General features: G+C 40.3%; 1 protein-coding gene across 4 annotated transcripts in view; it reads left to right on the top strand.

The window, feature by feature from the left end:
• Fmr1 (synaptic functional regulator FMR1) overlaps nucleotides 1–15,177 on the top strand; it is a 497,688-nt gene that overhangs the window by 39,433 nt on the left and 443,078 nt on the right. For all 4 annotated transcript variants that reach the window (XM_070085321.1, XM_070085322.1, XM_070085323.1 and 1 more), the window contains exon 3: nucleotides 8,418–8,584. In XM_070085321.1, coding sequence (XP_069941422.1) covers nucleotides 8,418–8,584 — 167 coding nt within the window. The remainder of the gene's footprint in view (nucleotides 1–8,417; nucleotides 8,585–15,177) is intronic.

Genomic DNA, 15,177 nt, shown 5'->3' with positions numbered 1-15,177 from the left:
AAGGCCTACTTTTACTGGGAAATAATTTCCCTCTTTCCTACATACTCTAACTTGAGCCTCACTATCCTCGTAAAAACTCTTCACTGCTTTCAGTAACCTACCTCCTACACCATACACCTGCAACATCTGCCACATTGCCCCCCTATCCACCCTGTCATATGCCTTTTCCAGATCCATAAATACCACAAAGACCTCTTTAGCCTTATCTAAATACTGTTCACTTGGTAGATTGGTAGGTTGGTAGACAGCAACCACCCAGGGAAGTACTACCGTCCTGCCAGATGACTGTGAAACAAAAACCTGTAACTGTTTTGCATGATGGTAGGATTGCTGGTTTCTTTTTCTGTCTCATAAACACGCTAAGATAACAGGGATATCTTGCTACTCCTACTTACACTTTGGTCACACTTCACAGACACGCACATGCATATATATATATACATACATCTAGGTTTTTCTCCTTTTTCTAAATAGCTCTTGTTCTTTTTTATTTCTTCTATTGTCCATGGGGAAGTGGAAAAGAATCTTTCCTCCGTAAGCCATGCGTGTCGTATGAGGCGACTAAAATGCCGGGAGCAATGGGCTAGTAACCCCTTCTCCTGTATACAATTACTAAAAAAGAGAAGAAGAAAAACTTTATAAAACTGGGTTGCTTAAATGTGCGTGGATGTAGTGCGGATGACAAGAAACAGATGATTGCTGATGTTATGAATGAAAAGAAGTTGGATGTCCTGGCCCTAAGCGAAACAAAGCTGAAGGGGGTAGGAGAGTTTCAGTGGGGGGAAATAAATGGGATTAAATCTGGAGTATCTGAGAGAGTTAGAGCAAAGGAAGGGGTAGCAGTAATGTTAAATGATCAGTTATGGAAGGAGAAAAGAGAATATGAATGTGTAAATTCAAGAATTATGTGGATTAAAGTCAAGGTTGGATGCGAGAAGTGGGTCATAATAAGCGTGTATGCACCTGGAGAAGAGAGGAATGCAGAGGAGAGAGAGAGATTTTGGGAGATGTTAAGTGAATGTATAGGAGCCTTTGAACCAAGTGAGAGAGTAATTGTGGTAGGGGACTTGAATGCTAAAGTAGGAGAAACTTTTAGAGAGGGTGTGGTAGGTAAGTTTGGGGTGCCAGGTGTAAATGATAATGGGAGCCCTTTGATTGAACTTTGTATAGAAAGGGGTTTAGTTATAGGTAATACATATTTTAAGAAAAAGAGGATAAATAAGTATACACGATATGATGTAGGGCGAAATGACAGTAGTTTGTTGGATTATGTATTGGTAGATAAAAGACTGTTGAGTAGACTTCAGGATGTACATGTTTATAGAGGGGCCACAGATATATCAGATCACTTTCTAGTTGTAGCTACACTGAGAGTAAAAGGTAGATGGGATACAAGGAGAATAGAAGCATCAGGGAAGAGAGAGGTGAAGGTTTATAAACTAAAAGAGGAGGCAGTTAGGGTAAGATATAAACAGCTATTGGAGGATAGATGGGCTAATGAGAGCATAGGCAATGGGGTCGAAGAGGTATGGGGTAGGTTTAAAAATGTAGTGTTAGAGTGTTCAGCAGAAGTTTGTGGTTACAGGAAAGTGGGTGCAGGAGGGAAGAGGAGCGATTGGTGGAATGATGATGTAAAGAGAGTAGTAAGGGAGAAAAAGTTAGCATATGAGAAGTTTTTACAAAGTAGAAGTGATGCAAGGAGGGAAGAGTATATGGAGAAAAAGAGAGAAGTTAAGAGAGTGGTGAAGCAATGTAAAAAGAGAGCAAATGAGAGAGTGGGTGAGATGTTATCAACAAATTTTGTTGAAAATAAGAAAAAGTTTTGGAGTGAGATTAACAAGTTAAGAAAGCCTAGAGAACAAATGGATTTGTCAGTTAAAAATAGGAGAGGAGAGTTATTAAATGGAGAGTTAGAGGTATTGGGAAGATGGAAGGAATATTTTGAGGAATTGTTAAATGTTGATGAAGATAGGGAAGCTGTGATTTCGTGTATAGGGCAAGGAGGAATAACATCTTGTAGGAGTGAGGAAGAGCCAGTTGTGAGTGTGGGGGAAGTTCGTGAGGCAGTAGGCAAAATGAAAGGGGGTAAGGCAGCCGGGATTGATGGGATAAAGATAGAAATGTTAAAAGCAGGTGGGGATATAGTTTTGGAGTGGTTGGTGCAATTATTTAATAAATGTATGGAAGAGGGTAAGGTACCTAGGGATTGGCAGAGAGCATGCATAGTTCCTTTGTATAAAGGCAAAGGGGATAAAAGAGAGTGCAAAAATTATAGGGGGATAAGTCTGTTGAGTGTACCTGGTAAAGTGTATGGTAGAGTTATAATTGAAAGAATTAAGAGTAAGACGGAGAATAGGATAGCAGATGAACAAGGAGGCTTTAGGAAAGGTAGGGGGTGTGTGGACCAGGTGTTTACAGTGAAACATATAAGTGAACAGTATTTAGATAAGGCTAAAGAGGTCTTTGTGGCATTTATGGATTTGGAAAAGGCATATGACAGGGTGGATAGGGGGGCAATGTGGCAGATGTTGCAAGTGTATGGTGTAGGAGGTAGGTTACTGAAAGCAGTGAAGAGTTTTTACGAGGATAGTGAGGCTCAAGTTAGAGTATGTAGGAAAGAAGGAAATTTTTTCCCAGTAAAGGTAGGCCTTAGACAAGGATGTGTGATGTCACCGTGGTTGTTTAATATATTTATAGATGGGGTTGTAAGAGAAGTAAATGCGAGGGTCTTGGCAAGAGGCGTGGAGTTAAAAGACAAAGAATCACACACAAAGTGGGAGTTGTCACAGCTGCTCTTTGCTGATGACACTGTGCTCTTGGGAGATTCTGAAGAGAAGTTGCAGAGATTGGTGGATGAATTTGGTAGGGTGTGCAAAAGAAGAAAATTAAAGGTGAATACAGGAAAGAGTAAGGTTATGAGGATAACAAAAAGATTAGGTGATGAAAGATTGAATATCAGATTGGAGGGAGAGAGTATGGAGGAGGTGAATGTATTCAGATATTTGGGAGTGGACGTGTCAGCGGATGGGTCTATGAAAGATGAGGTGAATCATAGAATTGATGAGGGAAAAAGAGTGAGTGGTGCACTTAGGAGTCTGTGGAGACAAAGAACTTTGTCCTTGGAGGCAAAGAGGGGAATGTATGAGAGTATAGTTTTACCAACGCTCTTATATGGGTGTGAAGCGTGGGTGATGAATGTTGCAGCGAGGAGAAGGCTGGAGGCAGTGGAGATGTCATGTCTGAGGGCAATGTGTGGTGTGAATATAATGCAGAGAATTCGTAGTTTGGAAGTTAGGAGGAGGTGCGGGATTACCAAAACTGTTGTCCAGAGGGCTGAGGAAGGGTTGTTGAGGTGGTTCGGACATGTAGAGAGAATGGAGCGAAACAGAATGACTTCAAGAGTGTATCAGTCTGTAGTGGAAGGAAGGCGGGGTAGGGGTCGGCCTAGGAAGGGTTGGAGGGAGGGGGTAAAGGAGGTTTTGTGTGCGAGGGGCTTGGACTTCCAGCAGGCATGCGTGAGCGTGTTTGATAGGAGTGAATGGAGACAAATGGTTTTTAATACTTGACGTGCTGTTGGAGTGTGAGCAAAGTAACATTTATGAAGGGATTCAGGGAAACCGGCAGGCCGGACTTGAGTCCTGGAGATGGGAAGTACAGTGCCTGCACTCTGAAGGAGGGGTGTTAATGTTGCAGTTTAAAAACTGTAGTGTAAAGCACCCTTCTGGCAAGACAGTGATGGAGTGAATGATGGTGAAAGTTTTTCTTTTTCGGGCCACCCTGCCTTGGTGGGAATCGGCCGGTGTGATAATAATAAAAAAATTATATGTTTCACTATAAACACCTGGTCCACACAACCCCTACCTTTCGTAAAGCCTCCTTGTTCATCTGCTATCCTATTCTCCGTCTTACTCTTAATTCTTTCAATAATAACTCTACCATACACTTTACCAGGTATACTCAACAGACTTATCCCCCTATAATTTTTGCACTCTCTTTTGTCCCCTTTGCCTTTATACAAAGGAACTATGCATGCTCTCTGCCAATCCCTAGGTACCGTACCCTCTTCCATACATTTATTAAATAATTGCACCAACCACTCCAAAACTATATCCCCACCTGCTTTTAACATTTCTATCTTTATCCCATCAATCCTGGCTGCCTTACCCCCTTTCATTTTACCTACTGCCTCACGAACTTCCCCCACACTCACAACTGGCTCTTCCTCGCTCCTACAAGATGTTATTCCTCCTTGCCCTATACACGAAATCACAGCTTCCCTATCTTCATCAACATTTAACAGTTCCTCAAAATATTCCCTCCATCTTCCCAATACCTCTAACTCTCCATTTAATAACTCTCCTCTCCTATTTTTAACTGACAAATCCATTTGTTCTCTAGGCTTCCTTAACTTGTTAATCTCACTCCAAAATTTTTTCTTATTTTCAACAAAATTTGTTGATAACATCTCACCCACTCTCTCATTTGCTCTCTTTTTAAATTGCTTCACCACTCTCTTAACCTCTCTCTTTTTCTCCATATACTCTTTCCTCCTTGCATCACTTCTACTTTGTAAAAACTTCTCATATGCTAACTTTTTCTCCCTTACTACTCTCTTTATATCATCATTCCACCAATCGCTCCTCTTCCCTCCCGCACCCACTTTCCTGTAACCACAAACTTCTGCTGAACACTTTAACACTACATTTTTAAACCTACCCCATACCTCTTTGACCCCATTGCCTATGTTCTCATTAGCTCATCTATCCTCCAATAGCTGTTTATATCTTACCCTAACTGCCTCCTCTTTTAGTTTATAAACCTTCACCTCTCTCTTCCCTGATGCTTCTATTCTCCTTGTATCTCATCTACCTTTTACTCTCAGTGTAGCTACAACTAGAAAGTGATCTGATATATCTGTGGCCCCTCTATAAACATGTACATCCTGAAGTCTACTCAACAGTCTTTTATCTACCAATACATAATCCAACAAACTACTGTCATTTCGCCCTATATCATATCTTGTATACTTATTTATCCTCTTTTTCTTAAAATATGTATTACCTATAACTAAACCCCTTTCTATACAAAGTTCAATCAAAGGGCTCCACTTATCATTTACACCTGGCACTCCAAACTTACCTACCACACCCTCTCTAAAAGTTTCTCCTACTTTAGCATTCAGGTCCCCTACCACAATTACTCTCTCACTTGGTTCAAAGGCTCCTATACATTCACTTAACATCTCCCAAAATCTCTCTCTCTCCTCTATATTCCTTTCTTCTCCAGGTGCATACACGCTTATTGTGACCCACTTTTCGCATCCAATCTTTACTTTAATCCACATAATTCTTGAATTTACACCTTCATATTCTCTTTTCCCTTTCCATAACTGATCCTTCAACATTACTGCTACCCCTTCCTTTGCTCTAACTCTCTCAGATACTCCAGATTTAATCCCATTTATTTCCTCCCACCGAAACTCCCCTACCCCGTTCATCTTTGTTTTGCTTAGGGCCAGGACATCCAACTTCTTTTCATTCATAACATCAGCAATCATCTGTTTTTTGTCATCCACACTACATCCATGCACATTCAAGCATCCCAGTTTTATAAAGTTTTTCTTCTTCTCTTTTTTAGTAAATGTCTACAGGAGAAGGGGTTACTAGCCCATTGCTCCCGGCATTTTAGTCGCCTCATAAGACACGCATGGCTTACGGTGGAAAGATTCTTTTCCACTTCCCCATGGACAATAGAAGAAATAAAGAAGAACAAGAGCTATATAGAAAAAGGAGAAAAAGCCTAGATGTATGTATATATATGCATGTGCGTGTCTGTGAAATGTGACCAAAGTGTAAGTAGGAGTAGCAAGATATCCCTGTTATCTAGCGTGTTTATGAGACAGAAAAAGAAACCAGCAATCCTACCATCATGCAAAACAGTTACAGGTTTCTGTTTCACAGTCATCTGGCAGGACGGTAGTACTTCCCTGGGTGGTTGCTGTCTACCAACCTACTACCAATAATAGCTTCTCAACCTCTTCCAGTACTGGTGACCTCATTTTTGTCAGCATAGTTACTCCCTTTGCAACAACAGCGTCCTTTATTTCCTTTTTCTTGGCCACTATGGAACATAAGGTTGTGTAGGGTTTCATATACATCCTGGACAGTTCGGCCACACTTGTACCACTTTCATTTTGTTCAATGGTGGTTTTCTTAAATTCAATCGTATTTCTCACCTTCTTTACCACAGGCTTGGCACTAGGAGCTTTCTTTGGAGCCATGGTAGCTTATTTAGTGCTTGCAAGCACTAAAATAAATGAAATATTATGAAATATTTTGCTGGAGCACGTGAGGGGACCTTCACTCACTGGTAAACAATGCCAGACTGGCTGCCGCCCCGGCTCATGCCGTGGGTACGCGTCCCGGACGAACTACGACTCGCGAGTCAACCTATGAAAAGCGAGTCCATGTTTATACGAAAATACCCCTATGATTGGCTAAATTTACGATTGCTGGGAACTACGAAAAGCGGGGGACCACTGTATATCATTATGTAACAGGTGGAGGCGGCCACAACCCCTCCCTCTTTGTTTTGGTAAACACTGCCATCTAGTGATGTCATTTTGAAGCTGTTAATTAACACAATTATTGTTATATAGTACATTATTATTATATATGTATTCTTATTATTATTATTATATTATTACACTATTATATGTATTATTATTATTATTACAATATAAATAATTTGTAATTTTTATTCACACAAAAAACATGATTTACTGCTATGCAGACTACTGCCTTATTGCAATAATTGTATAAATAATGTCAACCCATTCGAACATTTCTCTTACTTTGAGCTCAATTTCAAGGTACTTTTCATCGTGTAAGCAATCAAAATCATATTTATTTCTGTAATATATCTTCCATTATATCAAATGAGACCAAAAAAAAACAAGAATACAACCATTAAAACCATATGAAAATACCAGTAAGGGGTGGCTAATTGCTGAGAAGTGAACTCCATTATTTATGCTCTCCTTTCTTAAATTTTTGGTGCACATTAAGAAGCATCTTCCCATCATACATTGTCCAAGTTTCAATAAGATAGTCCAACAAACAAATGAGATCCAGTTCCCTAGATCAAGAGCAAGAGCTCCTCACCAGCGTCAAGGAACCTCCCTTGAGGTCCGCTCGCTCATGGAAATGTCGCTCGTGTATGGAAGCAAAAAATTGACCCATTGACTGCTTGTGTTTGGAAAAACTCACATGTGGATCCTCTTGCAAGTAGAGGTTCCAATGTATTTTGAAATTGGCATCTCTTAAAATTTGTGTGGAAATTGAACAAATTACTGATTTCTTACCACTTTATGAGGTAGTTGATATCGGTAAATGGGCAGTTTCTTGTACTCAGTCGACAGAATAGAGGGAATACTAGCAAAATAGCTATAGCTTGGTAAACTGGAGCAGTGGAATGGGTAAAAAATAGGGCGTAAAGTTGGTGATTCTTAATATCGCCATTGGGTTAAGTATACATTCTAACGTAACTACTCTGTAATACAGTAAAATCACTAATCTGGCACCCTACAGGTCTTGATGATGCCGGATTAGTGATGGTCAACCTGTATATTATTTCTGAGGATCTGATGAATATTGTTGACTTAAACTTTTTTGTTTAAAAAAAGCTTTCTCACTCACAGAACTTCATCTCTCTCTTGGTCCAGAGTGAGTTCCCAGTAACACTGCTACATATTTTGTACACGATGCACAGTATCAAGGCCTGTTACCTGGATACTAAGCTTTTTAAACTTGAGTAAACCTTTACAAAAGTTTTGTTTACAATATAGTACAGCCTCTCTTCACTTAACGACGGAGTTCCATTCATAAGACTACGTCATTAAACGAATTCGTCGTTAAGTGAGGAGCATACCGTAATTGCTGCGAGTTTTTGTCATCCATCTTTGATACTGTTTTAATGTCACCTTTGCACCATTTATAACATTTCTGGTATATTTATAAATGTTTATACTGTAGTGTACTGTATATTGAAATAAACAGAATACAGGAAATCAGCTCTAATATACATTATTTAGGTATGAAAACTGGTCAGAGAGCCCGTCCTAAGTCCGAGGCATTGCTAAATGAGTAAGTCGCTAAGTGAGGAGAAGCTGTATTAAAGTTTTTAATATTTCCACATTAAAGATTCCCAGATGTTGGACAAGTGTCTCATTTTTCAACATACTACTGTCTTGCCTCTGGCAAGATAGTGTAAATGATTGTGAAAATGTGTATTTTTTGGGCCGCTCTGCCTTGGTGGGAGTTGGCCAGCATGTTCAAAAATTATATAATGTTTATATTCCATTTTTATTTTAGTATGTTTAAATATTTGCATTTCATGCATTCTTTATTATATTGCAGATGTCAAAAGGAGATTTTCATGTAGTAGAGTTCACTGGGGTGTCAATTACAAGCGGTGAAAACATCTTTCCATCAGAGAAAGTACGGCCAAGAAATGTTAATCCTCCTATTACACAAAAAACCTTTACAAAGGTTGATATAGAAGTTCCAGAAGACATCAGAGAGTAGTAAGTAATTGTTGAACATTTTGATAATAAAATGGGAAATTTGCCTTAACTCTTAACTGTGTCCTATGTACTAATATACAGGTGCTGGTGGTGTGTTTGACATACTATTACGCACAATTTTTCGTACCCACAAATCTGCCACCTGCCAATATTCTTGATCTCGATACAGTTTTGTGGGACTTCTTCCATCTATTCATACACTGGAAAAAAATCTGAAGCCAGCAGGGTCCACACAATGTATCTAGGTTAACTATGCCAGTGATGACTGTGTGTCAGGCATATTAACCCTTATTAAACGGTCCAAACAAATCGACGTTCATATTCGTAGTGCTACAAAAGTAGATCTACTTTTTTTTTTACATATTTTCAAATGTAACAAAAAAAAAATGTAGATAAAAGTTTTTTTTTCACGTTTTCAAATGTAAAACAAAAAAAAAAAAGATCTACATTTTTTTACATACTTTCAGATGTTGAAAAAACGTATATATTCGTTTGGACCATTTAAGGGTTAATACTCCTCACTAGCAAAAGTAAACAAAGGAACATCATTGAACAATATGAAAGTGGCGTACGTGTGGGCAAACTAGCCAGGATGAATAACAAATCCCGTACAACCATATCTTCCATCATAGCCAAGAAAAAGGAAATCAAGGATGCTGTTGTTGCAAAGGGGGTAAATATGCTGACAAAAATGAGATCACTAGTACTCGAAGATGTTGAGAAGTTATTATTGGTGTGGATAAACGAGAAACAATTAGCAGGAGATAGTCTTATGACGTCGCTTATTTGTGAAAAGGCTAGGCAGTTGCATGATGATTTGGTAAAGAAATTGCCTGCAACTAGTGGTGATGTGAGTGAATTTAAGGCCAGCAAAGGCTGGTTTGAGAGATTTAAGAACCGTACTGGCATACACAGTGTGGTAAGGCATGGTGAGGCTGCCAGTTCGGACCAAAAAGCGGCTGAAAAATATGTGCAGGAATTCAAGGAGTATACATAGAGGCTGAAGGACTGAAACCTGAACAAGTGTTCAGGTTTCAATCCTTCAGCCTCTGTGTACTCCTTGTGACGAAACAGGCCTCTTTTGGAAGAAAATGCCAAAGAGGACCTACATCTCAGGAGGAAAAGACACTGCCAGGACACAAGCTTATGAAAGACAGGCTGACACTCATGTTCTGTGCTAATGCTAGTGGGGATTTCAAAGTGAAGCCATTACTAGTGTACCATTCTGAAAATTCCAGTGTTCAAAAAAAAAAAAAACAATGTTATGAAGAGTAAATTGTGTGTGTTTTACAGATCTAATAATAAGGCATTGGTCATGAGGGACATTTTCGTCGAGTGATTCAATGAAGTGTTTGGCCCTAGTGTGAAGAATTACCTCCTGAAAAAGAAATTGGATCTCAAGTGCCTGCTAGTAATGGACACTGCACCTGCTCATCCTCCAAACTTGGATGACCTAATTCTGAAGGAGTTTGGGTTAATCACAGTAAGGTTCTTGCCCCCGAATACCACTCCTCTCCTCCAGCCCATGGACTGGCAAGTCATTTCAAACTTTAAAAAAAACTACACCAAAGCAATGTTTGAAAGGTGCTTTAATGTGACCTCAGACACTCGCTTGACCCTAAGAGATTTTTGGAAAGAACACTTCAGTATTCTCCATTGCATAAGCCTTATAGGTAAGGCTTGTGAGGGAGTGACTACCAGGACCTTGAACTCTGCTTGGAGAAACTTGTGGCCAGATTGTGTCCACAAGAGGGATTTTGAAGGGTTTGAGGTGGCCTCTGATGAGCCTATGTCAGTTGTGAACTCTATTGTGGCATTGGGGAGTTCCATGGGGTTGGATGTGAGTTTGGAGGATGTGGAGGAGTTGGTGGAGGACCACAACGAAGAGCTAACCACTGAGGAACTGCAAGAGCTTCAGCAGGAAGAGCAGCAGATTGCAACTCAGAATCTTGCTGCAGGGGAGGAGGAAGAGAGATGGAAGAAGGTGCCTTCTTCAGGAGTTAAGGAGATTTTTGAAATGTGGGGTAGGATGGAAAGATTTATGGAGAAACATCACCCTAAGAAGGATGTTGCAAGCCATATTGGCAACTTGTACAGTGACAGAGTCTTGGCCCATTTTAGGGAAGTTTTAAAGAGACGCCAGAAGCAGAGCTCTCTGGACATTTTTTTTTGCGAGACAGGTCTCCAGTGACTCAAGCTGGTCCTAGTGGCATTAAGAACCAGAGAAGAGAAGTAACCTCAGAAAATCACTTGGTACCTGAGGTGTTGATGGAAGGGGATTCCCCTTCCAAACAGTAATTCAATCTTTCTCCTCCTCCAGTCTTCCATACACTAAGAAGTATCACTAATAAAGGTAAGTGTTATGCTGTTAATGTTTCATTTATCATGTCCCGTTGCATTGTTTATGTACTGCATGTATATTTCATGTAAAATTTTTTTTTGTTTTAATACTTCTGGGTGTCAGGAACGGATTAATTGTATTTACATTATTTCTTATGGGGAAAATTGATTCGAAAATTGTCTATTTTGATAATAGTCCCACTTCCAGGAACGGATTAAGGACAATAATTGAGGGACCACTGTATATATACACACCTCTCTGGGTTTCCTGCTATTTTCTTTCTAGTTTTTGTTCTTGTTTATTTTCTCTTATCCCCACAGGGAAGTGGAACAGAATTCGTCCTCTGTAAGCCATGTATGTTGTAAGAGGCGACTAAAATGCTGGGGGCAAGGGGCTAGTAACCCCTTCTCTCGTATAAATTACTAAATTTAGAAAGAAAAACTTTCGTTTTTCTTTTTGGTCCACCCTGCCTTGGTGGGATATGGCCGGTTTGTTGGAAAAAAAAAATATGTGTGCAGTGAAGATGTCCTGTCTAAGGGCAGTGTGTGATGTACATATTATGCAGAAAATTCGGAGTGTGGAAATTAGGAGAAGGTGTGGAGTTAATAAAAGTATTAGTCAGAGGGCTGAAGAGGGGTTGTTGAGGTGGTTTGGTCATTTAGAGAGAATGGATCTAACTAGAATGAAATGGAGAGCGTATAAATCTGTAGGGGAAGGAAGGTGGGGTAGGGGTCGTCCTCGAAAAGGTCGGAGGCAGGGGGTAAAGGAGGTTTTGTGGGCGAGGGGCTTGGACTTCCAGCAAACATGTGTGAGTGTGTTAGATAGAAGTGAATGGAGACAAATGGTATTTGGGACCTGATGAGCTGTTGGAGTGCGAGTAGGGTAATATTTAGTGAAGGGATTCAGGGAAACCAGTCATTTTTATATAGCTGGACTTGGAGCACTGAAAATGAGAAGTGCAAGGCCTGCACTTTAAAGGAGGGGTTTGGGATATTGGCAGTTTGGAGGGATATCTAAACTGTTGTGTCTGAGCGCCACTGCAGATACAGTGATTACGTATGAGTGATGGTGAAAGTGTTGATTGATGATGAAAGTTTTTTTTTCTTTTTTTTGGAGTTTTCTTTTTTGGTCACCCTGCCTCAGTGGGAAACGGCTGACATGTTAAAAAAAAAAAAAATTAAAAGGCGTGCTGGGAAAGTAAAGGTAACTATATACTGAATGTAGGTTGCAGTCTATATGATTGACCTGCCAGCCTCCATGTTCATGAGACAGACAAGACTTGCATTGCTGCTGGAGTGCAAAACACTTAACAGGTTATGATTTCACATTCATATGACAGGACAGTAATATATCACTGGATGGTTGCTATCTGTTTAATTATTACCGAAACTTATTTCTTTTCAGTGGATTTAATTTGATTGTGATGTTTCGTATTCTGAAAATATAGGTAGGAAGTTAATAATGGTTATTAAGTATTTTTCCAAAGGTCGTCTTGTCCTAGACTATGGTTCTTAATTTTTTTTATGATTAGATTTGAAGACATCATCTGTTTTCATTTTTAACCCTTTGACTGTTTCAGGCCTCTCTCTGAAACTGTCACTCTATGTCATCAAATATTCGAAAAAAAAAAAAAAAATTTTTATGAAAATGTTAGGAATATTTTTGTGAGTGTTTTAAGCCTAATAAAAAATTTTTGCCATCAGTACTTACCGAGATATAGAGCCGCAAAATTTGCAGAAAGTGACGTGCGTACTGCAACAGCGGCGAGTGCCACCCACCCGGTATTCTTTGATTTACTCTAATTCAAAGGTTTCTTGCATTTTTCAATATTTTTCTGTTCCAGGTAACTTATGTGGCCTGTGAGACCAATGTAAGGTACATTCTTCAAATATACACTCATTGTTTACAACACAATAACAGAACAAACCTTATCACTATTAGTTTGTGTATACACTTTGTTTACACAAACAAACAATACAAAACAATGTTTATTATTATTGTTCCATAATATATATACATATGTACGGTCACTAAACACATTCCTAGAACTGCTGCAGCTTGTGGAACTCTTTGAAACATGGGTATATGCAGAGGGGCACTTCACACTCCTCACACATAAAACGAGTGTCTCTGTGTGTTTGTGGGCGTTCTGTGGTATGCATACATACATAACACCTCTTCTGAGCATTTTTCTTGGCAGTAGTAGGAGGCAGTTGTATGGGGGTAGTGATCACCAGGCCTGAAACGAGATGACGTGTGTGGGCGCTGGTCTATTGCAGGAGTTGCTCCTTGGTACTTTGCAATTATTTGTCTGATTACTGACAGGCAAAATTCACCATATTTTGGTGTTTTGTTGGTCTTCAACTTGTATATGTTATAAGCATTTAGCATAGAGATATCAACAAGATGGAAAAAAAGTTTTATATACCACTTATAACTCTTGCGTACACAGTCTGCAAACCCAATCTGCATGTCACATTTGTCCACTAAGCGCATATTGAGGTTGTAGTCCATGACAGCTGCAGGCTTTAGAATGGGTTCATTGGTCTCTCTGTTGTCCCTGCCACTGGGTACCATTTCGTTTCTGTGAACTGATGTCAACAATGTGACATCACGTTTGTCATGCCACCGAAATGCCATGATGTCATTGGCAGCAAAGGCTTGCACCTCACCTCTGCGAGTACCAGCGTCGAACCTTGGCATATGTTTACGATTACGACGCACTGTGCCACACACGTCTGTCAAGTTCGCTCACAAGAAATCACTGAGTAAGGGGCTTGTGTACCAGTTATCAGTAAATAACATATGCCCCTTACCAAGATATGGTTCCATCATTGTTCGAACCACATCACCAGAGATACCCAATAACTTCATGGTATCTCTCAAAGTATTACTGCCAGTGTACACAATGATATCCAAAACTAGACCACTTCTGCAATCTCACAGTACAAATAGCTTTATACCAAAGCGTTTCCTCTTGCTTGGTATATATTGCTTGAATGAGAGTCTTCCTTTGAATAAAATCAAGGACTCATCAATAACAAGCTTCCTGAAGGGATAAAAACACATGCAGCACTTTTATTTCAGGTATATAAACACATTTCTGATCTTATATAACCTGTCGCTTCTGTCAGGCCTGGTTTTGTCTGAAAAGTGTAACATACGTAACAGTATCAGGAAACGATTGACACCTATAATGTCGCTAAAACCTGGAGTTGAAATCAGGCGTTCTGTTGCCCAGTATGTGGTGACAGTGTTCTTATACACATGTGGCATAAGCATTATTGTGGCAAAAAACAGGTACATCTCTGCCACAGTTGTCTCCTTCCACTTGTGTAGCTGTGATTTTGGTGAGAGAATTGTAGTATTTGCCATGGTGTAATCACAGTATGTGTTTGTTTCCCTGACAATGATGTCCATCAGGGGTTCATCGAAGAATAACTCAAAGCAGTCCAGTTCACTGGCATTGTTCCCAAGTGGACAAGATGGCTTTATTCCACTTTGTGTTTCATCAAAGTCATGGGGACTGGGAACAAACTCGTCACTGTCCTGCCAATCCCAGATGCGGTCTGCTGGTGGGGTCTGGATATTGTACCGTGGTTGTGGTTGTGCAGGTTGTGGGAGTGTGGGGTAGGGTGAGGCTGGTTGTTGTGCAGAGTCAGCAGCGTGGGTAGTAGCGTGGCCCGCTGATAGTGCCACATGGGCCGTGCCACCCTCACTATCGCCACCACTGCCTGCTCCATCACTCACATCATTCATACCCATCGTTACAATATCGTTATCTTCACTATCATGTCGTGGTGTAGGGCCACGGGATGTGCTCCCAGAGTTTCTCCTTCCCCTTGGAACAACATATGGAACACTTCCAGACCGCATGCTACGTCGTACATACTGCCGCTTCACTGGGGAATATTCACTCTCACTGTCACTAGAACTGCTTTCAATGACCTTGAAATCACTATCACTGCTAACATCTGGGTGTTGTACATGACCAAATAGTTTCCTCTTTCGTCCTGGTACAGGCGAACGTGAACGTGAACAAGCCAGCCCAGCACCAGAGGTGGAAGGTTGTGGGTCATCTGGGTTTTCATCACTAATTACGTTATCCTGGGCACTTTTTCCGGTAACACTCACTTCAAAACCCTGGAATTCACTGTCACTGACATTTTCATCGCTGTTAGAGCTATCACTTGGGAACAAAAGACCTCCAATCTGCCGAGGAGTGAGGAACTTCTTACCGAGAGGCATGGTG

The sequence above is a fragment of the Cherax quadricarinatus genome, chromosome 15, assembly GCF_038502225.1.
Source record: "Cherax quadricarinatus isolate ZL_2023a chromosome 15, ASM3850222v1, whole genome shotgun sequence".
NCBI classification, from domain to species: domain Eukaryota; kingdom Metazoa; phylum Arthropoda; class Malacostraca; order Decapoda; family Parastacidae; genus Cherax; species Cherax quadricarinatus.
This window is presented reverse-complemented; position numbering and strand designations above follow the sequence as displayed.